Source organism: Gossypium hirsutum, chromosome A07 (genome assembly GCF_007990345.1).
Source record: "Gossypium hirsutum isolate 1008001.06 chromosome A07, Gossypium_hirsutum_v2.1, whole genome shotgun sequence".
NCBI classification, from domain to species: Eukaryota; Viridiplantae; Streptophyta; class Magnoliopsida; order Malvales; family Malvaceae; genus Gossypium; species Gossypium hirsutum.
In genome coordinates this window covers 90,763,895-90,790,690 of record NC_053430.1, presented here as the reverse complement: position 1 = coordinate 90,790,690, position 26,796 = coordinate 90,763,895, and the positions used below count along the sequence as shown (strand labels likewise).

The window sequence follows — 26,796 nt, the reverse complement described above, 5'->3', positions numbered from 1 at the left end:
TAATAAGTATTATTTTTATATAGTTATTATACATATATAATTATAGTACTAAAAATATTTTATATTAAATTATTTTTAAAAAAATTATTCCACTTTATAATTTAAAATAAAAAAATTATTATGAATTACTTTTCCATTAATAAAAAAATATAAATATGCAATATTTATGAATACATTTTCAAAAAAATAAAGAATTATCATTTATTTGTATTTTAAGTAATATTATAAAATTATATTAATTATTAATGTCTATTATGATTGTTTATAAAGGTAAGCTTTTTAGGCATTGAGTCAGATTTAACTTGGGCTCAGGTTAAATCGGTCTTGAATTCGGGTCTGTTATGAGCTTAGATTTTTTTGGGCTTCGACTTTTTTGAGTTCAAAATTTTTAAGTTTGAATCTATTACAAGTTTGAATCATTATAGACTTAGATTGACATAAACAAACTTTTGAACCCGAACCTATTTTGCAAGCTGAATAAAGAGTTAAGCTGAGATGAACAAGAGAGATGCAATTTTCTACAGCTTAGAAATGGATTTATTATTATTATTCCAAATTAATAACAATTAATGTACTAATTATGCCGTTTAATTTCAAAAAGCAGAGATCCCAAGCCAGCATCTTTCGTCTCAATGGGATAACCTTAATAACGTACTAGATACATGGCCGCTTTTATTGCGGAAATGTCATGAAATTTAAAAATATATTTTATGATAAATTTGTTAATTTAAAAAAATCAAAGACAATTTAAACAAATAGTTAACTACAATCAGTTAAGGAATCGAAGACCGACTCAAATCTAAGTATACGGAAGATATATTATTTAAGTTAAAAAATTGAGATTATTTAAACCGAATTAAGTTCTACTTTTATTTAATTTATATTAATTTTAATTTTTTATAACGTAAGAAATAAATATTTTATATTTAAAATAATGAATATAGTTTAAAAATTCTATATAATTTTTTTAAAAAAAATGACATATATAATTTATTGATTATTTTTATTTACTTGAAAATTTTATTTTTATATTTAAAAATAGTGAAAATTATTGATTTCAGAAAAGCTTTAAACAAATACCACATTCCCACGACTTCCAAATAATTTGGAGCATAATTTAATTATATGATACAAATATAATATGATAAAAAAATAATTAAAACATTACATTAACATAATAAACTACACGAATGAGTTAAAATGACATAAAAATAATTAGTAATGTGCCAAATTTTTTATTAATGTTAATTAGATTGAGAATTCTGGAAGACATAAATATAATATATAGATATATATTATATCTACTATAATAAAGTTTTTAACAGAATTGATGTCCCAATTTAATTGAGAAATTATTAAAAAAAATTCTTCTTTTGAAATAAGTTTTATTATTATGAATACTTTTATCTTTTATATTTTATAAATTAATAAAAATATTTATCCAACTTTTATGTTTCCTTCATTAATTTTGAGATAATATAGTTTAAGCCATTTTCAACTATATTTTCTGTTTATTTCTAGTTGTTTCATCCAAAAAAATGAGGCTTTCTAGATTAGACTTTGGTGATAAGATATAATTATTCATTTATTCTATGGTGTTCATATTTTATATCTTTTGAAGGGTGAATTGTTTGGTCAGTAATTCTAAATAAGGAATTGTTGATTGTGTCTTTTTTGTTTGATTTATGGGGTTGTTTCTATATAAAGTGAAAATTTATAGTTGGTCTTTTGGTACCATTTTAATGAAGAAGTGATCAATTTGATCTATTTCATTTTTAAGGTGATTAAGTTAATAAAAATAATTTAAAATAGGAATAAACCCAAGGTAACAAATGAGGTAGTTTATTCTAATTTGAAATATTTATAATTAGTATTTTATATAAATTTTGAAGTATTCATGTTTTCTTCTTCTTCTGATACAATATTAGGGGTAGGGGATGGGATAACACGGTTCGAACCTGTGCCAAATGGATATCTGATAAGAGCTTTAATCACCGCTCCATTCAAGTCAAAACAAATATTCATATTTTCATTTCGTGATCTTGTTAAGGTTTATATGATATTTTAATTATATTTTATAATTGTACGTGTTTAAAAATTTCAATTGTAACTTAATTTAAAATAAATTACACCCAATGTCAATAAACTTTTAATAAGTTTATGTTTTGGTCACTTAATTTCAAAAAGTTACAAAATGGTCACTAAGTTATTCAAAAATTTTCATTTAAGTTATCGGGATGTTAAAATCATTGTTGGACGGCCTTCTTTGTTTGCACGGTTAGATCAATCAAAAGCTCTCCTCCTCCTTCTCTTTTGACGGTTCAGTTATTTTTTATTAAACAACTTTGAGCATCACAAATTTATGAACCAAAATCCAAATAACTTTCTTTTTTAGTTTTCGACACTAGTCGTCGGATTGACTTAGATATAATGTATGTTCGTCTACTCATTAATATGCATTAGCCAAACTTCTTTTTTAAAAGAACTTAAAAACCTAGTGACTTAAATAAAAGTATTCGAATAGTTTAGTGACATAGATGAAATCTTTCAGATTATTTAGTAACCATTTTATAATTTTTCGAAGTTGAGTGATCAAAACACAAGCTTACTAATAATTTAGTAACATTGAGTGTGGTTTACCTTTTAATTTATTAGGTTGAAAAATGAAGATATTGAGATTACCTGAGAATATATATGAACCAAGAGTAACATGCCCATTACCTATTATCTATTAGGTTGGAAATGAAGATATTGGGAGTTGAGAGTTTGAGACCTGAGAACGTATATGAACCTACACTAACATTCCCAACTCTTCATCACACCCATCACCAAACCCTAATATTCACCATATTTCATGGCTAAAAACATTAATATAATCTTTCTGCTCTGCACTTTCACATGTCTGGTTTTCAATTCCTCGGCCCAATCTTGCTCCAACTACGTATTTCTATGTAACCAACTGTTTGATTCATGCACTGATCTCCCAGTTCTTCAAGCATCATTACACTGGAACTCCAGTCAACTGAGTGGGAAAGTGCAGATTGCATATCGAGCTACCCAGATTCCCAGGGGATGAATTGCATGGGCGATAAACCCAATAGGAAGAGGTATGATTGGATCTCAAGCTCTAGTGGCCTTCGGCCGCCATTATAATGACAGCATGATTGCTTATTCCACATCGATAACAAGTTACAACCCTTCAATGCAGCCTGGGGAGCTGAGCATTCCGGTTTCAGACGTCTCTGCAGAATATGTTAACGAGCAAATGATTATATTTGGTGTACTGGGGCCATTGGGTAATCAAACGAGTTTCAATCATGTGTGGTAAGCTGGGAGTTCAGTTTCAAATAACATTTCTCAGGTCAGAATGCTGAGTAACTGGGACTGATCAATTTCCTGTCAACTTAGGGACAAATTTGTAAGCCCCTGTCAGGTCCCAATATTTTCCATGGTTCAAATATTTAAGTTGAACATCAACTCTCAAGTTACTAAGCATATCATCGCACTATTTTAGTGTGTGAGTTTTACTTGAAATTCTCTGCTATTCAGTTTGTTGTTTTCTACTAAATGATAACGTCATCAATACTTACATGGTGAATTGACAAACATGAAATGAACCAAGAAAATTTGAGCAAATTTTATGACAATAAGAACAATCAAGATTGGTCAAATATTTGGATGATATATGTGCAAGAATTAAAAAAAGTAAAATTGTAACTTCCATTTATATGTTAGAAAATCACATATCAATATCAAAGGGTTTTTATGAATGTTATTTTTTAAAATGTTCAAAGACGATAAATATAATTTTCTTTTTGAAAGTTTTCAAAGTGGAGTATAATTATATGTCCAAATAACCACTTAATATAGAAAATACAATTAAAAGTTGAAAAAAAAATTAAACTAAATTATGGATAATTACGAAAATTGAATTAAAGAATCAAAATTACAAACTAACTAAATGAATTAAAACAGATATATAACAACAATTTCTAGTACATATTTTAATCGCTCAGAATGAGTATTTAAGATTCATGGCCTCTACTTCTAGTGTTTAAATATAATTTTTATTTTCTCCTTTGCGTAAAATGGAGGTAAACAACAAAGGGACCAAAGGCAAGCCAAGGCAAGCGGGTCATCTTTATTGGCGTGAGTGTTAAAGAAGCACAAAAAAAGTGGAGGGTGACGAATGCAAGATGCGTAAAGGAAAATTGTAAGAATTAGAACCCAAATTAGTGGCATCTTTCATGAATTGATGTATTAATATATTATATTAAAAGTAAATTTAAAACTAAATATAATTAATTAATAATTAATAAAAATATTAATATAAAGTTAAAAAAAATTAAATATTAAAATCATATATCGTTTATAAAAAAGGAATTAGATAAAATTGAAATTTGTGAAGTTATTTTAGCGATTTTAATGGGTTGAATTCTTTTACCAGTTTAATAGAAGGATGTGTTTTTAATTTTTTTTTTAAATTATTCTTTTTTAAAATATAATTATACAGAGTTGATTTAATTCATTTCTTTTATATATATATATATATGTAAGTGGAGAAAATAAAAGAGAATGTGATTGAATAGGAGTTTTGTGATTAAAAGGAGGTTCCCACTTGCACATGATTGTTCCTTACAAATGAATCAGATCGTGGAGTTGCAGCTCTACCTTTACTTAAGAAATCGCTATCCATAATGATGAAAAAGATGCTTCCAAAATTTTTATTAAGTGGAGAGGAAAGCAAACCCAGTAACCATATCTTCTCTCTCATTTCAACTCTGCTTCAACGCCAAGAACATCACTACACACACAATTTTCAACCAAACATCCTACTATGGAAGATTAACAATGGAATGTTTGGATTGTATATAAATTATTATAATTTTTTGTGGATTCAATTATAAATAATTCAATCGTTAAACAGAAAAAAAAAGTCTGAAAATTTATTACCTTACATTAAGTATTAATTAGCAATACGAGGAGAGCCTTGACTTTATATAATATAAAAATCACATCTTAACCTCAAGACCTGCCAAACCCTAAATTTGATAGAGTCTTAACTTCAAAGTTAAGCACTTTGGCAACATTTTCATAATTGGTTCAATAACAATCATGACACACCACTTTCATTGCCCCCAACGAAACCTTGCTACCATTCTCATAAATGTTAAAACAAAAGCTCCCCTTTCCACATTCAAGCCTTACCCCGTTCTTGTGTCCGCAACCATGGGCTTTCTCTTCGTTATTTTCCTATTCATTTCCCATCTAAACACTGCATTTTCAGGTCATTGCAGCACCACCACCGCCACCAAGACTTTCCAAAAATGTATGTCACTCCCCACACAACAAGCCTCTATTGCTTGGACATTCCATCCCCATAATGCCACATTAGACGTTTGCTTCTTCGGTACTTTCATTTCGCCTTCTGGTTGGGTCGGGTGGGGAATCAATCCGATGTCCGCGGAAATGACTGGCACACGCGCCCTCGTTGCATTTCCGGACCCTAATTCTGGCCAGTTGGTACTACTACCTTACATTCTTGACCCATCTGTCAAGCTCCAAAAATCACCACTCCTCTCTCGCCCACTTGATATCCACTTGATATCTTCATCGGCTACGTTGTATGGTGGCAAGATGGCTACTATACACAATGGTGCTACGGTTCAAATTTATGCCACGGTGAAACTTGTACCAAACAAGACCAAAATTCACCATGTTTGGAACAGAGGACTGTATGTCCAAGGCTACTCCCCAACCATCCATCCCACAACATCTAACGACCTTTCCTCGATCACTACATTTGATGTCTTGTCTGGCTCAGCTGCTACACAGCACAACAACGTTGACATGCTCAAACTTGTTCACGGAATCCTTAACGCCATCTCCTGGGGCTTATTACTACCGATGGGCGCTGTCACGGCACGGTACTTACGCCACGTACAAGCACTAGGACCTACGTGGTTTTACGTCCATTCAGGTATCCAATTGTCAGCATTTTTCCTGGGAACAGTGGGGTTTGCAATTGGGATCAGGATGGGAGCCATGTCACCAGGAGTGACGTATGGACTCCATAGGAAGCTTGGATTCGCAGCGTTTTGCTTGGGGGCTCTTCAAACACTTGCTCTGCTGTTTAGGCCTAAGACTACACATAAATTCAGGAAGTACTGGAAATCCTACCACCATTTTGTTGGGTACTCTTGTGTGGTGCTCGGGGTTGTGAATGTTTTCCAGGGCTTTGAAGTTATGGGGGAAGGCAGGTCCTATGCTAAGCTGGGGTATTGTTTGTGCTTGTCAACACTGGTAGGTATATGCATAGCTTTGGAAGTGAATTCTTGGGTGATATTTTGTAGGAAATCTAAAGAAGAAAAGATGAGGAGAGAAGGACTGATTTCAGGATCAGATAAAGGTAGTGGAATCCACAGTGGAACCCATAGTGGAATCCATGGCTAAAAAAATATAAAAAGAGGAGAAGAAAATGAGAGATTAAATGGTTCGCTAAACATCACATTTGGGGTTTAATCTTTTTAAGGATTACTGGGATGCTGCTTTGAGCAACAGGTTTTCAGTTGTATTTATTGCCCAAATATACATGATAAAAAAATGTTGCTTGGAACTGTTGAGGGCAACAAGTTTTTGTTTCATCCTTTATGTAAAGTTGAAGCAAATTTTGCATTTCAATGAGAAGATTCAAATACGATGTTGGATTGGAACATGATTATATTTCTTCTGCAGTCTGTAGTTCTCTTTCTGTTACGACTCATTGGGTTGATAAGTAGGAGTACAAAAGATCTTCATTTCATGCACAAACATTTATAAAGATATATGTTACAAGTTAAAAACAGGCAAAAATTTTTGAGACTTCGGAGGGACAACAGTGCAGTGGCTACTTCGACCAAATCATTAAGATTAGGAGCAAATCCCCGAGCATGGACAGCGACATGAAAGGTGAAGCATCAATGGTGGATGCTACCAACCAGACCAGTCATCCTCTAATCAGCACCACCACTACCACCAAATTTATTTTAATAATTGCTTCATGCCTTTTCTTTGCGGAGTCGATGGGCCTAGCTCTTTCAAAGGGGTTGATTTTCGGCCGATTGAGCTTCCCTCATTACTTTCCTTTTCCCCACCTATATAATCATTTGGGGTGAGGTAATTTTTAATTTTTAGATTTAACAATTTTTTTTTAATTTAGTCTCTAAACTATTTTGGTCTATATTAAGCTCTTGACAATTTTTTTTTAATTTTGATTCATGTGATGATATGATGCTTTGAAATTGTACCACATCATCATTATTAAGAAATTATAATTTTATATTAGAGTGTCACATCATAAACTAGAATTGAGAAAAATTATAAAGCTTTAATGTGGACAAAAAAAAAAGTTCAAAGACTAAGTTAAAAGAAAATGATAAATTTAGAGACTAAATGTGGCTTTATCCCTGCCCTTGTGTAGCTTTGTAGGATTGGAATTTTTTAAAAATTTTCAGGTTGCAAAATAAAGAAAATAAATAAATTGATTGATTCCAACCTTACAATCTCTCATTATAATGTCTTGAAATAAAGGGAATATTTATGAGAATGTGGTATTTTAGATTGTTTGCTCCTTTCAGTTTCAATGAGAAACAACAAAGAATAAAATATAGTCAATGAAAGCAGCAAGCCAAATGGTCTCCCTTTAAGGTGGCACGATCAAAATATAAACACAATTGGTGGTTGAATATGCCGGAAGGGAACAACTTGAATCATGCTACATCTCCAAGGCATGCATTGGACAGAGACAGAGATAGACAAAAGGACCTCAGATGAGGTGGTTGGTTTTTGATTACTCTAAGCATCAAGTTGTGATATGGTCAGACAGCAAGAGCAGCGACCACCTCTCATATGATTGTCCATGTGGTTATGGTGTTGGGTTGTTGCAAGCAATGCTTCTGAGTTATCGGAAAGGAGAAAAATAATTCCAAGTGTTGGAAGAAAATGATGGACCAACTTTCAGTAAGATCCTTGCTGGATTCAAATAGTACACACACACAGCTAACATGTAAGGATATGTACACATATGCCCCCATATTAAAAGCTCAAGCAATGCAATGTGATGTACAAAAACATTATGAAACCCACATTAATTACAAATATGGCTTCCATATTTAATGTCGAAAATCAATTCCAATAATTCATTTCAGCATTTCAGGAAGAAAATTTCTACACTATTGGCTCAAAATTTAGTAGGGAAAAGAATCAGCATATATCCGTAACTTATTTAGAGGGACCCTATATGGGTGTATCCCTTTCAATGTTTCACTCTAATAAATAAACAAGAATCTCTCAGATACGTTCTGACTGAAAGATAAACCCAAATAATGGAAGATAAAGTAATAATAAAAAAAAAACAAAACAAACAAAGCATGCCTGACAAGAAAGAACCCACAACTTTGCCAGAGCCATTACAGAACATAAAATCTACCAAAAAAAAACGAAAGGAAAAACGTCTATATTGTTATGCATCACTGCCTCACATGAGATGCATGATACATATTCTGACTATATCCCGGAACCTGATTTTACATCTCACTCAAATACCAAAAAAGGAACCCTAAAACAAAACTCAAGCCTTAACATCCCTAACTCTAGAATGTATTTCTCCAAAAACAGCCACTCCAGTTAGCTCTATAGATAACCAACTTTCATATAACTGAAGCATATTGATTAACGAGGGAAATGTGCAGAACTGACAGATCACTTGCTTCACAAGTTATCTCCACCTACAGTATAGTGATAACCAAAATAGTCTTCTAGGTAGTAATTCCTGAACCAAGAGAAAATAAATATCTGTTAGTATAAACAAACCAAGTATTTATAACCGTGGTTTTGGGATTACACTTAAAAGCATGTCCTGGAAACAATTAAACGTAGCAATTGGATTCTTCAAACTAACGAGACAGTATTAGAGCGATTACAAGTGGCATCACAGATTTATGCATAATCAATGACGAAAATAACAAGTTCAAAATTGCCGACCAAGGCTGATTAAGATATCCATTCTATTAATAAGTAAAATTTAAAATTAATTGCTTGTAAACAACAGTCTAGCCCAAGGTTAAAACTTTTTAAAGAAATAGATGCAATGAATACTTTCGCAATCTGTGGAAGCAGCCCCTATCCTAAACTTGACAGGAGACCTCTATTTCGAACAAATTAATCGACAAAGTTACACTTTTTCTTTTATAGTAAATAGTTATAGGAAAAGGCCTTCTCTCATATTAACCTTCTACCTCTCCAAAAGAAACACTTGCATACAAAGAAGTATAATGGATATTTTGGTATGAGAGAAGTCTAGAAGATGGTGACAAGTCAGAGAAAACACAATGCTACCCCTGTCAATACCAAGATAAACTCAGTTAAAATTCATGATGTCATATTATAAACACAATGCTAAATCACATCAGTGCTATATCTAAACGTGCAAAGCCAAATTCAACTCTTTTGTATTTGCCATGCAATTTCAGGCATTTTTCTTCTCTGAGATCTTTATCTGTATCATGCTTTGAAACATGATACTCCACAATGAAGTGGAACATTGTCGAGTAGGCAAAATACCACCAAACCTAGTTAAGCTTAAGGGAAAAACCAAAGAAGAGGGAGCAAAAGTAGTTGCTTTACTGGCCTAGCCCAAAAAAAGGAACATTGTAGAGTAGGCATAATACCACCAAACATGATTTACCATCTCTTTTTCTGTTGTCCCTTCTTTGGTGATTCAAAGCTTACAAAAAAAGCTACCGAACCAAATTACTGATTTCAGGGATTTTTTTTTATATAATTCGGAGATGTTAAAAACAGTCAAATGCAAAGATATACACATTACATATAAACAATCACATTCAATTAATAAATGAACCATACGATCACTGTGTTCAAAAGATGTCCAATCTTTACCTAAATTCTTGCTCAAACAAGCAAGCACGTGATGAGCTATTAACAAAAGAAAGATTATATTACTAAGAGGAATGCTACATAAGACTTAGTCCAAAGAAATAACCTATCAGAGTTTGTGCTACTAAACTCCCATTAACATAAATAACACTATGACAATGCCAAGTACGAATTCTTACCTCTATTTGATTGTCCCTTATTAACACTATAACTGCCAACATAACCAGGAGAACTTTTACCAGGAACATCAGAAGTGGCACTAACAAGTCCATAGCCAAAGGAACCAGAACCATCACGCTCAGATGTTGATGATGGCCAAGTGGTATCCCTGTAAAATGAAGCACCACCATAAAAGTCTGCAAAGGCTCCATCATAACTGCCATTTGATGCTGCATATGATGATGTTGGCACTACATTGGTCCCAGTGTTTCTCTCATGCCCTGCTGTCCCCAACCCAAAGCTGTTATCACCACTTCCATAACTGAAATTAACATTATTGCCAGAAACATTATTCCTTCCACCTTGACTGGAAATCTGAGAAGAACTCCAGTTAATTCCACTATTTCCAAAAGCACTTGTTCCTATACTCCCACTTCCAGATCCTGCATAGGCACTGGAACTAGCAGCATTTGCATTATAATTAAGCCCTCCATTTCCCCAAAGATTCCGGGTCACCGAGCTGAAAAAGGAAGTATTACTTCCACCTCCATTACTTCCATCATACCCAATTGGACTACCAAACCTATTTGTATTTCCAATATAGTAAGGGCTCAATCCCCGTCCATAGTTATTAAAATTTGTACTGTTTCCAAAACCTGGGTTCAATCCTGGCTCAAAGTTCATTCCCATTCCATAACCAGAACCAAAAGGAGGAAACCCAGTTCGACCTGCAGCAACTGGACTGAATCTACCATCCATCCTAAGTCCATATCCTCCAAGGTTGCTAGGAGTATATCCCTGAGTGTAGCCATTAAGAAAGCTGTTGCTCCTATTCAGACCATAGTTATATACACCAAGGGGGCTACGAGCTGGGCCTGGCGACAGGTCTTTGGGAACTGCTCGTTTAACCTCAACCATTTTACCATTCAGTTCATGGAAATTTTTTAGCAACACTTTGTCGACTGCCTCTTCTGAATCGTAAGTGATGAATCCAAAACCCCTAGGCCTTTGAGTGTTGTGATCATACATCACTACAACATCTGTGATATTCCCAAACTGATCAAAATACTTCTTAAAGTCACTCTCTGTGACTGTAGATGCTAAACCTCCAACAAAAATCTTTCTTGTGCGTGCAGGACCAGGTGAACTGTGGATGCTACTAGTGCTTCTACTCATAATGTTCTGGTCATCCCTAGGAACGGCCTTTTTTGCCTCAACCTGAGCAAACAAATAACTCAATGATGAAAATGAATCTTTTAGAGCCCAAAATGTTTAATCTCAATATAAATAATTATACTAAATTATGAGAGAATTGCAAACATATCCAATATCTTTGCAACGGAAAAGATAAATAAGAGGATGCACAAAACAATTACTCTTGGCTTAATTTAGAAATTTAGTTGGACACAGAACCAGAAATATATGAACTCCTGCAATTACAATATCAGGTTCATAAACTAAATAAGGAATTGAAATTTCACCTCTTACTGCAGTAAGCTAATAGCTTCAATGAATAGTTCAGGGAGAAAACTAATCTAAGGACGTTTGCTTAAAGATCAGCAACTTACCATCCTGCCATCAATGTTGTGTTTCTCCTTGATGACTTTCTCAGCAACAGCTGGGTCAGAGAAAACAATGAAACCGAAACCTCGAGCACGCCCTGTGGTTCGATCCTTCATGATCACTGCTTCTACAACTTCACCAAAACTACTGAAATACTCCTTGAGACGCTCTTCATTGGTGTCCCAAGATATTCCACCAATAAATAGCTTACCATTCTCAGACATCTTTCTCTACATTACAGGAAAACTAGTTCGATCAATACAAAGTCCAAACTATCCCGCAAGTCTAAATCAAATACTGACTTTAACAGCCAAATTCATTACTGGATCCAATAGAACACGTAAAAATTACATTGCAACAACAACAACAACAACAACAAACCAATAAAAAACCAATACCAAATTATTCCTTTTTTATTAATCAAATTAACAATATCATATCAAAATTATGTCCTTTATTGTCTTTAGCAATCTAATCACAATAATGCAGATACAATTCAATACCTTTAATTTAACAACAAAATCGCAATCCGATCCACAACGCCAATTTTCTCTCTGATTCAAAACTAAAACCAAACAGATCCTTCGACGTTCAATAAACCGACCAACCCAGAATTTTTAACTTCAACTGGAATTCAGAAATGAAAGAGACAAAAAAAAAACCCAGACAGATGATCAATCTGAAACCTGATATGGCAGTAAAAGTTTATTGGAAATTTAAGCAAAGGAAATAAAACACAAATCCAGATTCAGAAAAAAAAGGAAAGAAACCCACCAATCCAAGCAAACCCAAGTGCGAAATCTTGCAAAGAAAAAAAAAACTAAGATCTGAAAGGAGGCACAACAAGAATAAGAATAGAGGAGGTTAATTTCATCCTCTTTGTTCTCTTCTATTTGCCTTGCCCCCTTCAAATAATATTTCCTTCTTTCAATTTTATTGTGTCCTTTCTTATGGGAAAAATCTCATGTTCTTTTTTTTTAACATCCAAAATGCTAATTCAGTTATCCTTAAAAAAATGCAAATTCAGTTAAAACAAATATTTATATAAATTTTATTATATAAATGCAACAATGAAAGCATAAGAAATTTTAAAAAAAAATGGAAAGAGAAAGAGGTAAGAAGAGCTGCCTGAACAGAGAAAAATTTTGATTTTGAAGATTATATATTATATAGCTATATATAGAAACTGTCTTAGAAAAAAAATTGAAGACATACCCTTATTCTTTCCTTTTTAAAATTATTGTAGGAATTTGATTTTAATTTTTTTTACAATCTCATTATAATTCTAATTATTTATGTTCTTTTTTACATCATACTTAAAATTAAAATTACGCATAGCTCCTCACAATCCTGATAATGCACTCCAGTGCACTCGAACCTACGTCGTTTTACACTGACAACAATACTAATACCAATTGAATTAAGACTAAATCAACTAAATTTAAAAAATTGTATCTCTAAGGAATTTATTAAAAGTTATTTGTTATTAACAATTTAAATAAATTAAAAAACGACATGTTGCTTAATATAAAGTTTGCAATATATTACATAAGTATATAATTTATTAAAGGGGGGATTTATTTACACTATTATTCTGCTTATTGCATTAATAATAAAGTTTAAAATCTGGATTGACTTTTTTTTTGAAAGATAGATCTTAAGTTTGAATAATAAAATAATTTTTTTTATAAATTGTTCAGAATTTTTGTTTGAAAGTTGTTTCTAATGAAAAAAACAAAAGGGATAATGGTTAAAAATCTCCTTATACTTTCAGGTTTGTTCTAATGTGGTACTTCTATTTTCAAAATGTCCAATTTGGTATTTGAAGTTTTGTTCTGTTGATCAATATGGTACTTGACACTAACGGTGTTAACTTTTTTGCTAAGGTGGCATGTGAGCCAATAGGGTGAACATGTGGCAATTTTCTTAATTCTTTAACTAGAAGTTTAAGGACCTTTAAACAATTACTCAAAATGTTTCTTTTATCAAAACTAAATTTATTTAACTAAAAAAATTACATTTTAAACTTCATTAATTTCTTTTTTTAACTTCTTTAACAAAACCTTTGGGTCAAAATAAAAATAAAATATAAAACCCATATTTTCATTATTATATTCTTTATCCATTCAAAGTTTAGATGTGTTAGGATCGTCCCGAATAAGCAACGAACAAGTAAAAATAGTAGAAGAAATTGAGAAGATGAACACACAAATTTAACGTAGAAAAACCCCTCAAAAGAGGATAAAAAACCACGGGCAAAGATAATTTTACTATAATGGCAAAAGAATGAAGAGTACAAAAGATGGAGATAAAAACTAAACCCCGAAAACCCGAAAAACAAAGAACCCTCAAACGTAAACACAAAATTCTCTGAATGTGTTATGAGTTCTAATCTAATGGGTGTCTCTTAATTCTAAGATTGTAAAGGAGCCTATTTATAGGCTAAATTAGTAAGTCAAATAAACTATACTAATAAATGCTAAATATATTATACTAATAAATACTAAATCTTCTAGAAAGAAAATATATTTTTGTTTAACTTGACTTGCAAGCAATCTCTTAGAATTTGGGTCACATAATTCTAACAAGCTCCACCTTGACACGAATTCTTTCAATGCCATCTTTGCCAAAACCCGCCACGGGCCTATCTTGAACTATGCAGGGAATTAACTGAGTCGAATTTATGTTTAGAAGCTGGAAGACTTCTAGCCTTTGACTTGTGCACTGCCAAATCAAAACTAACCCGGGTCTGATTTTCACGAATACAGTGCCCTAACTTTTCAAAACCTGCATCCAAAAAAGAACCTCTCTTCAACGAAACAGTCATACTTTTTTCCCTCCTATGACCAAGTTGCCTCCGCTTCAAATGAGTTGACTTTGACTCCGTAACGGATGAGGGACGTCCGATTTCACCGGTCACTGTAGAACCTTCCAGAATATAAAGACTGCCGGTTCTTTTACCTTTTAACAAAACGAGAGCTCCACGAGATACTTTAATGTCGCTCGACTCGATGTTGATTCTGCATCCTTTCAAGTCTAAAATACTCAAGGAAATGAGATTCTTTCGTAAATCAGGTACATACCTGACATCTGAGAGTGTCCTAATCGTCCCATCGTGTATCCTAATTTTAACAGTACCAATACCGATTATTTTACTAGATGAATCGTTTCCCATGTGCACAACTCCACCTTCAACTGAACTGTATGTGGAGAACCATTCTCTATTGGGACACATGTGGAAAGAATATCCTGAATCTAGGATCCACTCAGACGTAAGCTTGGAGTTATCGCTCGTTGACACTAACAAGAAATCATCACCGCCTTCATCGACCAAATTAGCACCAGCTACATCTTCCTCGTTACTTTCAGCAGCTCTTTTATTTCGCAGTTTATAACAATCTGCTTTGACGTGACCTAACTTTTTGCAATAGCGACACCTTTTGTCTCGTTTCTTTGATGCTACCAAAACGGAAGCTTGTCTATCTGCTTTGCTATTCAAATCAAACTCATTGTCGAGTTTGTCTCTACTCAACAAATGACCCTTCACATCTTCGAACGAGAGTTTGTCTCTGCCATAAATCAGGGTCTCCCTGAAAGACTTATATGAAGAGGGTAAAGAGCACAATAATAGCATAGCTTGATCTTCATCGTCAATATGAACCTCAACGTTCTTTAAATCATTTAAAAGAGTAATGAATTGACTGATGTGATCTTTAAGAAGCTCACCTTCGTTCATGCGAAACGTAAATAGGCGTTGTTTCAACACTAAACGGTTAGCCAGAGACTTAGTCGCATAAAGAGTTTCTAACCTTTTCCACAAGGCAAATGAGGTCTTCTCCATCAATACCTCCTGCAATACTGTATTCGCGAGGCACAACTGGATTGCAGACAAGGCCTTTTCATCAAGCTCTTCCCATTCTGTTTGATTTAGATTCTCAGGCTTTTTCCCTGTAACAACCTTTTTCAAGCCATTTTGAACTAGAATTGCCATCATCCGAACTTGCCACAGATTGAAATTTGTCTCACCATCGAACTTCTTAATTTCAAACCTTGTTGCTGCCATCTCTGACCGGGCTGATCTATGAAAGTTAAACTAGCTCTGATACCACTTGTTAGGATCGTCCCAAATAAGCAACGAACAAGTAAAAATAGTAGAAGAAATTGAGAAGATGAACACACAAATTTAACGTGGAAAAACCCCTCAAAAGAGGATAAAAAACCACGGGCAAAGATAATTTTACTATAATGGCAAAAGAATGAAGAGTACAAAAGATGGAGATAAAAACTAAACCCCGAAAACCCGAAAAACAAAGAACCCTCAAACGTAAACACAAAATTCTCTGAATGTGTTATGAGTTCTAATTTAATGGGTGTCTCTTAATTCTAAGATTGTAAAGGAGCCTATTTATAGGCTAAATTAGTAAGTCAAATAAACTATACTAATAAATGCTAAATATATTATACTAATAAATACTAAATCTTCTAGAAAGAAAATATATTTTTGTTTAACTTGACTTGCAAGCAATCTCTTAGAATTTGGGTCACATAATTCTAACAAGATGCTTTATCTTTAGTGACTTTTTTTATAAAAAATTATGCAGAAGAAGGTGAAGAAGAAGAGATTTCTTTTTTGATGACTTGTCATGAATGTAACAAAGTTCAGCCAAATCTTTGGTATTTGGACACTAGGTGAAACAATCACATGTGTGGAGACAAGCCAAAATTTTAGATTTGGATAAATCATTCCACAATATTGTAACTTTTGGTGATAAATCTAAAGTGTTAGTCAGGGAGAAAGGAAGTCTCAAGATTCATATAAAAGAGAACTCCAATCAAGTGATCTCCAATGTTTTTTTATGTTCCATAAATTAAAGGCTAATTTGCTCAATATTGGTCAACTATAAGAGAAGAGGTATGAGATTTCCTTAAAAAATGGAGTGTGTCGTATTCATGATGAGAAATTGGGGTTGATTGCTCATGTTGAAATGACAACAAATCGGATGTTTCCATTGCATCTTGATAACACCAATCAAATGTGCTTCTTTACCAAAGTTAAAGATGAAGCTTAGTTGTGGTATTATCACTATGGGCATTTAAGTTTTGGAGGTCTAAAAATGTTGTAGTAAAAGAAGATGGTGACAAGTCTTCCACAAATTCAAATTCCTTCTCATGTATGTAAAGAATGTGTCATAGGCAAACAACATTGGCAACTATTTCAAAAACGAAAATCATGGAGAGCAAGGAAAGTGTTAGAGCTTGTGCATTTAGACTTTTGTGGTCCGATCACTTCGATGTCAAATGGAGGTAAATGATATTTTATATCGCTCACTAATAATTTTAGTAGAAAAACTTAGGTTTATTGTTTGAATGAAAAATATAAAGCTCTGATACCACTGTTACTAATAGAAGGCTAATAACAAAGTTTATAAAGAAAATGATTATAGATAATAATTAGAAGAAATTTCTAGTAAACTGCCACACATTTGAACTTATGTTGCTTGTATTTTTTTTAATTACATGATGTGAATCCCATCTTTTACTCAAACACAAGTTATGTAAGATAAAAACCCACTCTTTTATATTAAATGCTTTTTAACTTGAGTATCGTTGAAGTCAAAGCTCCAAGGACAACACTAACTATAAGCCTTGTAAGAAAGATAACAAAAGCAACAACCATGGAAGGTAAAAATTTTAATTCGTTGTAACAGTTTGATTTTCAATAGTGTCAAAAAAGGCGGTTTCGAGACCTCATTTTCGTAAACTGAGTTTGTCAGTATTAAATATAAATACTTATGGAGTTAGTATAAAAGTTTATTAAAGTTTGGTCCTTCAATTCCGCTTATTAATTGCTTAATTAAGGTACATAAACTAAATTGTAAAATCTTATCACTATAGATTTTTAAATAATAAAAGGAGCAAATTGGTAATTAAACCATTCTCACTATCAAATAGTGGAAAATGATGTTATTCTCTACTAACTTTGGTTAAATGTGATTAAGATTTAATTAGATTAAGGTTTAATTAATTAAATTTGGTTTAATTAAGTTTATCTAACTATATAAAGGTGATTTAATGCTTGTCATATTTATTTTATCTTCTTCGTCACCGAAACTGATAAACCGTAATTTATACATATTTTTACCCTATGCTTAGCACATTTTATGGATGATTTTTCCTTAGAATTGGTGAATTCGATGCTCCTAATGCTTTAATTTCATGTTTTATACTTAGACGAGCATAGGAGAGTGAAAGAAACGAGAAATTGGCCAAAAACAGAGAAAATGGGCCAAAGTACGAAATTAACACTGCCTGGACTTCCTCACACGGGCGGACCACACGGCCGTGTCAATTTGGTAGAATCTAAGCACGACTCACATGGGTGGACCACACGTCCGTGCTATTTAACAGGCTTGACCATGGCCTGAAGTAATCGCACACGGGCGTGTCCCTGCCGAGCCCAAATTGTGTCCAATTCAGAAAAGGCTAATTTTGAGGGCTTTTAGGCATTTTAAAGCCTATAAATACGCCCTAAAGGAAGAGGAAAAAGGGGAGGAACAGAGAGGAAGGAAGAAATTACTCGAAGGAAGCCGATTGATCCATCTCAGAAGCCGAATTCATCATCAAGACTGAAGATCTCCCTTCAATTTCCCTTCAGGAGTTTTGGGTTTTCTTTATGTTTTGGATTCATTATTCTTCTGAGATGTTTTCCTCTTTAGTTATGAACTAAAACCCCTAAATACCTAAGGGGGATAAAACCTAAGACGAATCTTGTTATTATTTTCTGAATTGTATGATAAATATTTAACTTGTTCTTAATTATGTGTTCTTAATTCTTGTTTTGATATCCCAGGATACTGATTCAAGATAAGCTCTTATTCAGAGGAGGAATAGACCCTGTCTAAGAGAACATTTGTCATAATTAAGCGGAGTTGATTACGCGCCCACTGCAGCAAAATTAACTTTTAGCGGCATTTTTTAAGGTCTTTAAGCGCCGCTAAAACTATTTGCGGCGTTTTTACAAGCGCCGCAAAAAACGCCGCTATATACGGCGCCACTAAAGTTTGTGGCGTTTTTTTAAAAAAATGCCGCTAAAGGTCATGACCTTTAGCGGTGACCTTTAGCGGCGCTTTTCCCACAAATGCCGCTAGAGGTCAAGACCTTTAGCGGAGCTTTCCCCACAAACGCCGCTAGAGATCAAGACCTTTAGCGGCGGTTTCCCCACAAACGCCGCTAGAGGTCTTGACCTTTAGTGACGCTTTTCCCACAAACGCCGCTAAAGGTAATGAAATTTAAAAAAAAAACGCCTTCAAGATGCTGACATGCTTCACATGATGCCCACATTAAGGATGCAAGTAAAACATAAGCCATAGGTAGAGAGAGAGTTACAGAATAATAAAATCACTATATGTTAACTGATTTTAGTCATAAAAGAGACTAATAGAACAAAAGAGTCTTGTTATCACAAGCAAAGATCAACAAAAATCCTGAAGAGAAAAGTTCATAAAAGATATAACTATGATTGCCTTAAAGCAGCTCCCTAGCTTTGTTACAGACTACTCTTTTTCATTTCAACACATATAAAGATATATAGAAATCACCAACCAATACCAACATTACATAGAGACTACAATGAAATTCAAACAGGGATAAATCTTGAGCAGAAGAATTAAAAAGCTCCAATAAAATTTGCATACCAAAAGAGACAGTGATACATTGAATGGCTCTACTATATGTTCAGACTTATCACCAACACTGTGTGAATTGAACCAGGATTCAGAACCCCCAGTATTGCTCAAGCTCAAATCCTTGGCAGCATCCTTGCAGATGCTACAATAAATTTCCAAACCTTCAACCTCCACAACTTTGCTCACCTGACCCATTCTCACCCTACATTATAAGGTAAGAAAAAATTTATTTGAAATTAGAGCTAATTACATATCAAATTAAGAATCAACATTTGGACTTAATTTTTGCAAAACTTATGAAAAAGCGAAAGAAAACAAAATGCAAATTAAATTTGTCATTGGTCAGTGGTACTTCACAAAATTAATGCAGAACAAGGTAAATTTCACATGTAAGCCAAGCCACAACTATTATTTCCATTAAGTTGAGGAAATTCAAATAACTGACTCCTTCGTGTCCCTATGACAAAGTGGAAGAGAGTATGTGTCTGTGAAAATTACAATGAAAATCAAGAACATTACAGTAGACATAAGAAATTACCCAACCGAATTTTGCTTTAACATTGTCAAGCTAGAGAATTTTAAACCAAATAAAACCTGCTCCTGCAAAAACATTTAAGTAAATAAATGTTTTAAAATTTTAAATCAAATAAGTTGCATAATAACATAACAAAGAGAAATGTTAATATAAAACCTAAAAACAATTTAATGCCAATTTTTAAGGAAATTACATATGGTTCTAAAATTCAAAACAAGTACTCCTAAAAGCATCCAGACGTTAAATCAAATAAGTTGCATAATAACATAACAAAGAGAAATGTTATTATAAAACCTAAAAACAATTTAATGCCAATTTTTAAAGAGATTACATATGATTCTAAAATTCAAAACAGGGACTCCACAAAGCATCCATACATTATTAAGCCTCTGCTCAGCTTATGCATATAAACATAAACAACCCAAGCTTTAAGCTTAATTTATCAAAGATCTCTAAATTCCACCTCCCTCACTTCATTAGTAATTACCCTTCATAAACAACAATTTCCTTTATTCTGAACGTTCTTATCTGTTCCAAACTAATTTATCCTCAATTTTTGAGTTGATGAAATCTTCTCAAGAAAATTTAGAAATGGAGTTTAACTTTGAAGATTTTTAGACTGGACAATTTAAAGAGATTAGTTTGCTATGATATGAGGTTTACCCATCAAAGTTCCTACCAGTCATTTTAGAAGTAACTTTAGAGACTTTCTCTCTGAATTGAGCGCACCCCCTGTTTGCACTCATCACTATAACCTGAAACTGGAGTTTAAGCAATGTGATTTCTAAATTAGTGAATTAAACTCTAAAACAGCAATACTTGCATGTGTGCAATTCACACTGCTGCTGAGATTGCAGAAGCTTGAAGTTACCCTTTTTTTTTCATGTTCATGATGAAACTGTTAGAGGGTCTTTGATAAAAAAAATTCAATATAGAAACATCATATAACCGTGAAGGAAGAACCAAAAGAAGTTAAAGAAATCTGCAGATACTACCACTCAAGAAAACCAAAAAGTTATATAACACCAAAGGTGTTCCTAAAAGTAGAGAAACAAGCCAATGATGCAGAACCAAGAAGCTAAACCTTGGACAATGATGATCAATGGAAACAAACTTTGATGAAAAGAAAAGAACCTAGAAAACATACCGAAGGGAGAGCCAGATCCTCGAAATGCAAGAGAGTTTTTGTATTCGATGCCATATGCAATAATTAAATCAAGTCTCTGTTCTGCTTCTTCAAACATATGATGAACTCTCTCTCTTTCTCTCAACCTGGTTTTTTGCAAAATTTATGAAACCTATTAAGCTTCAAACAATCAACTCCTTCACAAGAAGAAGCCGTTGTATCTAACATTATAAAAAGAAAAAAAAAGTGAAGTTGCTATTAAGAAAATGAGGGATTATATTAGAAAAAAATAGAATTAGGGATTATATTTATATTAAACCATTTAAAACGAACCTCCTCTTGTAGAGCCTTAAGCTTTTCATCAGCAAGTAATGAATCATCCTGCAATTAACATAATATAGAAATTAAAATTCATAGCCGAATAAACCCTAATTTAGTACACTGTACTCTTCAATCTACGCTTCTTTAGGGAAAGACATTCAATAACTGAAAATAATTGAAAACATAATAATAAAAAAGCAAAGCTTCTTTAGGGAAATTTGGGGGCAAATTTTGAGAGTAAAAGGAGATGAGAAAGAAGATGAGAAGCGGGTAACCAAAATTTTTTTTTCGTTGTGAGCGGGATTTTGAAAACGGGATAAAAAATAATAGTGTTTTATGGCGTTTTTAATAAAAACGCCACTATAGTCCAATTTTTTTGTGGCGTTTTACTCAAAAACTCCATTACTGCTCAATTTTGATTTTTTTTCATTAACATATTTTTTTCTATTTTTTCTTATAAATTTTTTGTGCTGACATTATCATTTTTTAGAATTTTTTTTAATTTTTGAATATTGAATTTTTTAACTGAAATATGAACTAAAATATTAAATATTAAATTTTTAAGTTTTTTATTTTTTATTTTTTATTTTTTAATTTTAAAAATTTTTTGAAGATTTTTTTAATTTTTAAATTATCATATAAAATACAAAAGGAAACTTTAACAGAAATAAAATGAAATCGATGAATTAAAAAAATACAAAATGACACAGTAATACAAGTATTATTCTTTTAAGTATGGTCCGCTTTAGTTGTTTAGATTTTTATATAAATGTCATTTAATTATATGTATACACCTAAATTTTAATAGAGATACATCTTAGAGTTATATATGAATTTCGGTTTAATGTGTAATTGTAGACGTGAAATTCTAACTGTGGTTTAAATGTATAGTTAAAACTTTAATTTTGATTTAATCATACAAATTTTAAAAATAAATACATCAATATATTTTTCTATTGGATAAATATAAATATTTATGTATGCAATATATAAATATAAAATGATGTTATATCAATAATTGAGTTAATAATTTACAAGAACTGGATCAAATTAAAGTTCATGTATACAATTGCACACTAAACCATTGTTAGAAAAAGAAACATTTATCGGGGATTTTGGATTTTGAATTGGGGAAAAAGGGGTGATTATTTTAAAGATTCGGATTAGGGAAAATGGAGAAATTATCTCTTACATAACCATAAATCATAATCCCTAAACCCATAATCCATAAACCTTAAAATAATAACTCATACACTTTAAACCCTAAACCCTAAACCCTAAACTATAATGATAATTAATTCAATATTTTAAAATTAATACTATCTGTTTTATAATTATATAAGAAAATATTTATCATATAATTAAAAAACACTAACTAATCTAAACCCTAAACTTCTAATCCCTAAACCTTAAACCTTGAAACATAAGCCTTGAACTATGAGCCCCTCACCCTTAACCCCTAACCCCTAACCCCTAACCCCTAACACCTAAATCTTAAACCCCAACCCTTAAACCACCTTTAAACCATAATCAAATACATTTAAAACAAATACATTTAATATGGGCCTAAAAATTTGTCTAAGCCCAGCCCGAAATGAAATTGTTAAGCCTGAGCATGGCCCGGTCCGGCCTATATTAATTTTTTTAACTTATTTAATTAAATAAAAAATTTTAAAATATAATAAATCATCAAATACATTTAAAACAAATATTAAAACAAGAAACAAATAAAAAATGATATTAAAACAATTATTAAAACAATAGACAAATTGAAAATATAATAAAAAGTGATTATATTAAAATTAAAAATAAAATATCAATATGATTAAAAATAAAAAAATATACATTTAGTATATAATTCGGGCCGGGCCCGGGCCAAAAAAGTTTTACCCGAGCCCTGCCCATTTTCTAAACGGACCTCATTTTTTTGCCCAAACCCATATTTTGGGCCTATATTTTTACCCAAGAATATATATTTAGTATATAATCCCTTTTAGGGATTATATTACTTTTAGCGGCGTTTTATCGAAAGCGCCGCTACTGCTCTGGTTTTTAGCGGCGTTTTACCAAAAGCGCCGCTAATGCTCTGGTTTTTAGCGGCGTTTTTGGTAAAACGCCGCTAATGCTCTGGTTTTTAGTGGCGTTTTACCAAAAGCGCCGCTAATGCTCTGGTTTTTAGCGGCGTTTTACCAAAAACGCCGCTAATGCACTGTTTTTAGCGGCGTTTTAACAAAAAAACACCGCTATTGCTCTGTTTTTAGCGGCATTTTTGGTAAAACGCCGCTATTGCTCCGTTTTTTATAATTTTTGTGGCGTTTTTTGATAAAACGCCGCTAAAAATGCCGCTAAAGCCCTATTTTCCTGTAGTGGCCTAGAAATAGGGTGATAAGATTTTGCCGGATTAGGGTGAAACATAATAAGGGGATCCATAGATCGAGTTAATGCAACCCTAGGGTGTTAATTAGAGAAAAGTTTCAATTATTCAATCTAGGGATTAGACGTTATTAGTCTTGAATAGGGATAATAACATAACTTAGGGATCTCTACGGAACAAGTTAAATGAATAAATCGTCCGATTCAGAGTCAGAATAACAAGTGAAGTCTAGGTGGATTTTTCCTTAGGTATTGTCTTAATTAAATCATTTTTCCAAAAGTAATTTCCCAATTCTATTTTCTGTGAATTCTTAGCTTAGATAATTAGTTAGTTAAAACAAACCCCTTATTCTTAGGCTAGATAATAAAAAGACAGTTATTACTAGTACTTTTAGTTCCCTTGGGTTTGACAATCCGATCTTGCTAAAGCTATACTACTGTTCGATAGGCACACTTTCCTTCATCATGATAAGAGTTGGTTTCAAGAACGATTCATTATAAATATTTAAAACCTGTCACGAAAATCACGTATCAAGTTTTTGGCACCGTTACCGGGAAACTAAGATATTAAGAGCACTCAATTTTCATTACTTTAGCCATTTATTTTCCTTGCAAATTAATTTAATTTAATTTTTTTATTATTTATTAATTTACTTTTTCTTTCTCTTGGCAGTTTTTTTATAGTTTATGACTAGAAGAAACCCGTCAGGACCACTACTGTTTGACGAAGAAATCGATCACACAGTTCGCAGAAACCAAAGAGAAATAAAGCGAAGCCTAAGATACACAGAGGAAGGGCAAGAGGATGATATCTCAACTACGGCTGAGAAGATGGCTGAAAATCAAGATAATCAGCTACCTCTTGCGATACCCGCTGAACTAGCAAATCAGAATCCTGCTCCTCGTACTATGTATGATTATGCTAAACCTACTTTAACAGGAACTGAGTTAAGTATAGTTAGGCCCGTTATTGATGCGAATAATTTTGAACTAAAACCTAACACTACTCAAATGATACAGCAATTTGTTCAGTTTGATGGTTTACAGGATGAGGATCCAAACACTCACTTGGAAAATTTCCTGGAATTCTGCGATATATTTAAAATTAATGGTGTTTCTGACGATGCCATTCGTCTTCGGTTATTCCCTTTTTCATTAAGGAATAAAGCTAAATAGTGGTTGAACTTGCTACCACGAGGGTCAACTACTATTTGGGTACAAATGACCGAAAAATTTCTATTAAAATATTTTTTGCCTGCTAAAACAGCCAAATTACGTAATGATATCTCTTCATTTGTGCAAATGGACTTAGAAACTCTTTACGATGCATGGGAGAGATACAAGGACCTATTGCGAAGGTGTCCTCACCATGGATTACCCCTATGGCTGCAAGTTCAAACATTCTACAATGATGTGAACCCCTCGATAAGGCAAATGATTGATGCAGTAGCTAGAGGAACCATCAACAACAAAACACCTGAAGAGGCTTACAAATTTATTGAAGAGATGCCACTAAATAACTATCAGTGGCAAGTCATGAGGACTAAGCCAACTAAAATAGCAGGTGTTTATAACGTCGATTCGGTTACTATGATGTCAAACCAAGTAGAACTTCTAAATAAAAAGATTGATGGTTTACTTGGTTCTACTCAGGTACAGCCAGTGATGAGGTGTGAGATGAATGGAGGAGGAGCATGCACACAGTATCAACCCTTCAACCCTAGTATCGAGGAGGAACAAGTCCAATATATGGGTAACAATAACTCTAGATCCTAAAATAACCCATTAGTAACACTTATAATGCAGGTTGGAGGAACCATCCCAATTTCTCGTGGGGCGGTCAAGGAAATCAAAGACCATAACATCCTCCGGGTTTTCAACAACCACCGTATCAATAGGAAAAGAAACCGAACCTTGACGAGATGTTGTCTAAATTTATCTCGGTGTCAGAAACTCATTTCTAGAACACCGAGACAACACTTAAAAATCAACAAGCGTCGATCCAAGGGCTCGAAACTCAGATAGGCCAGCTACCCAAACTGATTTCGGAAAGACCACTAGGAAGTTTACCAAGTAACAACAAATCAAAAGAGCATGTAAAAGCAGTTACACTAAGGAGTGGAAAAGTGTTAGCGGAATCTGAAAAGAAGCTACCATAAGAAGCCGTGGTAAGCGAAAGGGGGGAAGAAAAACCCCAAAATAGTGACAAACCAGTGCCGAAGGAATATAAAGCACCAGTTCCATACCCAGGAAAATTGAAAAAAGACCGCATTGATGCAGAATTCGATAAGTTTCTTGAACTTTTTAAGTAATTACATATCAACTTACCTTTTGTTGAAGCCATCTCGCAGATGCCTACATATGCAAAACTTTTGAAGGAGCTTCTAACAAATAAAAGGAAGTTCGATGACTTATCTACAGTAGAACTCAACGAGGAATGCTCAGTTATACTCCAAAACAAGCTGCCAACCAAACTAAAAGATCCAGGAAGTTTTACTATCCCTTGCTTAATTGGTAGTCTGAATGTTAAGAAAGCACTAGCTGATTTAGGCGCTAGCATTAATTTGATGCCATATAAAATGTTCAAACAACTTGGTTTTGGGGAACCTAAACCTACTAGGACGAGTATTCAATTAGCCGTTAGATCTGTTAAATATCCTAGGGGTATTATAGAAGACGTACTTGTGAAAGTAGATAATTCATATTTCCTATTGACTTTGTTATGCTTGACATGGATGAAGATGTAGAAGTGCCCTTAATTTTAAGGGTGTCCATTTTTAGCCACTGCTAAAGCTGTAATCGATGTGGGTGACGCTAAATTGGTACTTAGAGTAGGTGACGAGGAGATTATCTTTAAAATTTATGATACTATGGGGTTTTCTAGGGAACAGGATGATTCATGTTATTTTATTGACTCTATTGATCATACTACTCAATACTATTTTCAGGAAATTGTATAGAAGGAGACGACGAAACTGTATCTAGCTTAAGAAGAGGAGATAAATGATGAACCTAATGAGCATTCTTCAAGACAAGTAGAATATGAGGGCATTAAGATAAACGATGAACTTAAGCAAAAACCCTTTATTCAAGAGCCTCCC

At 33.1% G+C, this 26,796-nt stretch overlaps 2 protein-coding genes, 1 long non-coding RNA gene and 1 other non-coding gene across 7 annotated transcripts; 1 reads left to right on the top strand and 3 right to left on the bottom strand.

Annotated features, from left to right (window-relative positions):
* The first annotated feature begins 4,752 nt into the window (after positions 1–4,752).
* Positions 4,753–6,690, top strand: LOC107954955 (cytochrome b561 and DOMON domain-containing protein At2g04850). Its single transcript, XM_016890648.2, has one exon. The coding sequence runs from the start codon at positions 5,116–5,118 to the stop codon at positions 6,451–6,453; it is 1,338 nt and encodes a 445-aa protein (XP_016746137.1). The 5' UTR covers positions 4,753–5,115; the 3' UTR covers positions 6,454–6,690.
* A 1,559-nt stretch (positions 6,691–8,249) lies between these two features.
* LOC107954956 (heterogeneous nuclear ribonucleoprotein 1) lies at positions 8,250–12,858 on the bottom strand. Of its 3 annotated transcripts, none has more exons than XM_041116577.1 (5): positions 12,430–12,858; positions 12,159–12,341; positions 11,661–11,885; positions 10,113–11,310; positions 8,250–8,809 (listed from the first exon to the last, which is right to left on the bottom strand). In XM_041116577.1, exons 3-5 carry the CDS (start codon positions 11,877–11,879, stop codon positions 8,796–8,798), a joined length of 1,431 nt encoding a protein of 476 aa, XP_040972511.1. In that variant the 5' UTR covers positions 11,880–11,885; positions 12,159–12,341; positions 12,430–12,858; the 3' UTR covers positions 8,250–8,795. The 3 variants fall into 3 exon arrangements, with proteins under 3 accessions (XP_040972511.1, XP_040972509.1, XP_040972508.1); XM_041116575.1 differs by having other exon boundaries at positions 12,159–12,282; positions 12,430–12,808; XM_041116574.1 differs by lacking the exon at positions 12,159–12,341 and having other exon boundaries at positions 12,430–12,776.
* Positions 12,859–19,897: 7,039 nt separating this feature from the next.
* On the bottom strand, positions 19,898–21,604 carry LOC107956793 (uncharacterized). 2 transcript variants are annotated; one of them, XR_005929874.1, is made up of 3 exons: positions 21,335–21,604; positions 21,023–21,147; positions 19,898–19,940 (listed from the first exon to the last, which is right to left on the bottom strand). It is a non-coding gene; the product is annotated as an uncharacterized lncRNA (long non-coding RNA). The 2 variants fall into 2 exon arrangements; XR_001700258.2 differs by lacking the exon at positions 19,898–19,940 and adding an exon at positions 20,594–20,636.
* Positions 21,605–24,965: 3,361 nt separating this feature from the next.
* Positions 24,966–25,071, bottom strand: LOC121204439 (small nucleolar RNA R71). The gene has a single exon (XR_005899364.1). It is a non-coding gene; the product is annotated as a small nucleolar RNA R71 (small nucleolar RNA).
* Between the last annotated feature and the right edge of the window lie 1,725 nt (positions 25,072–26,796).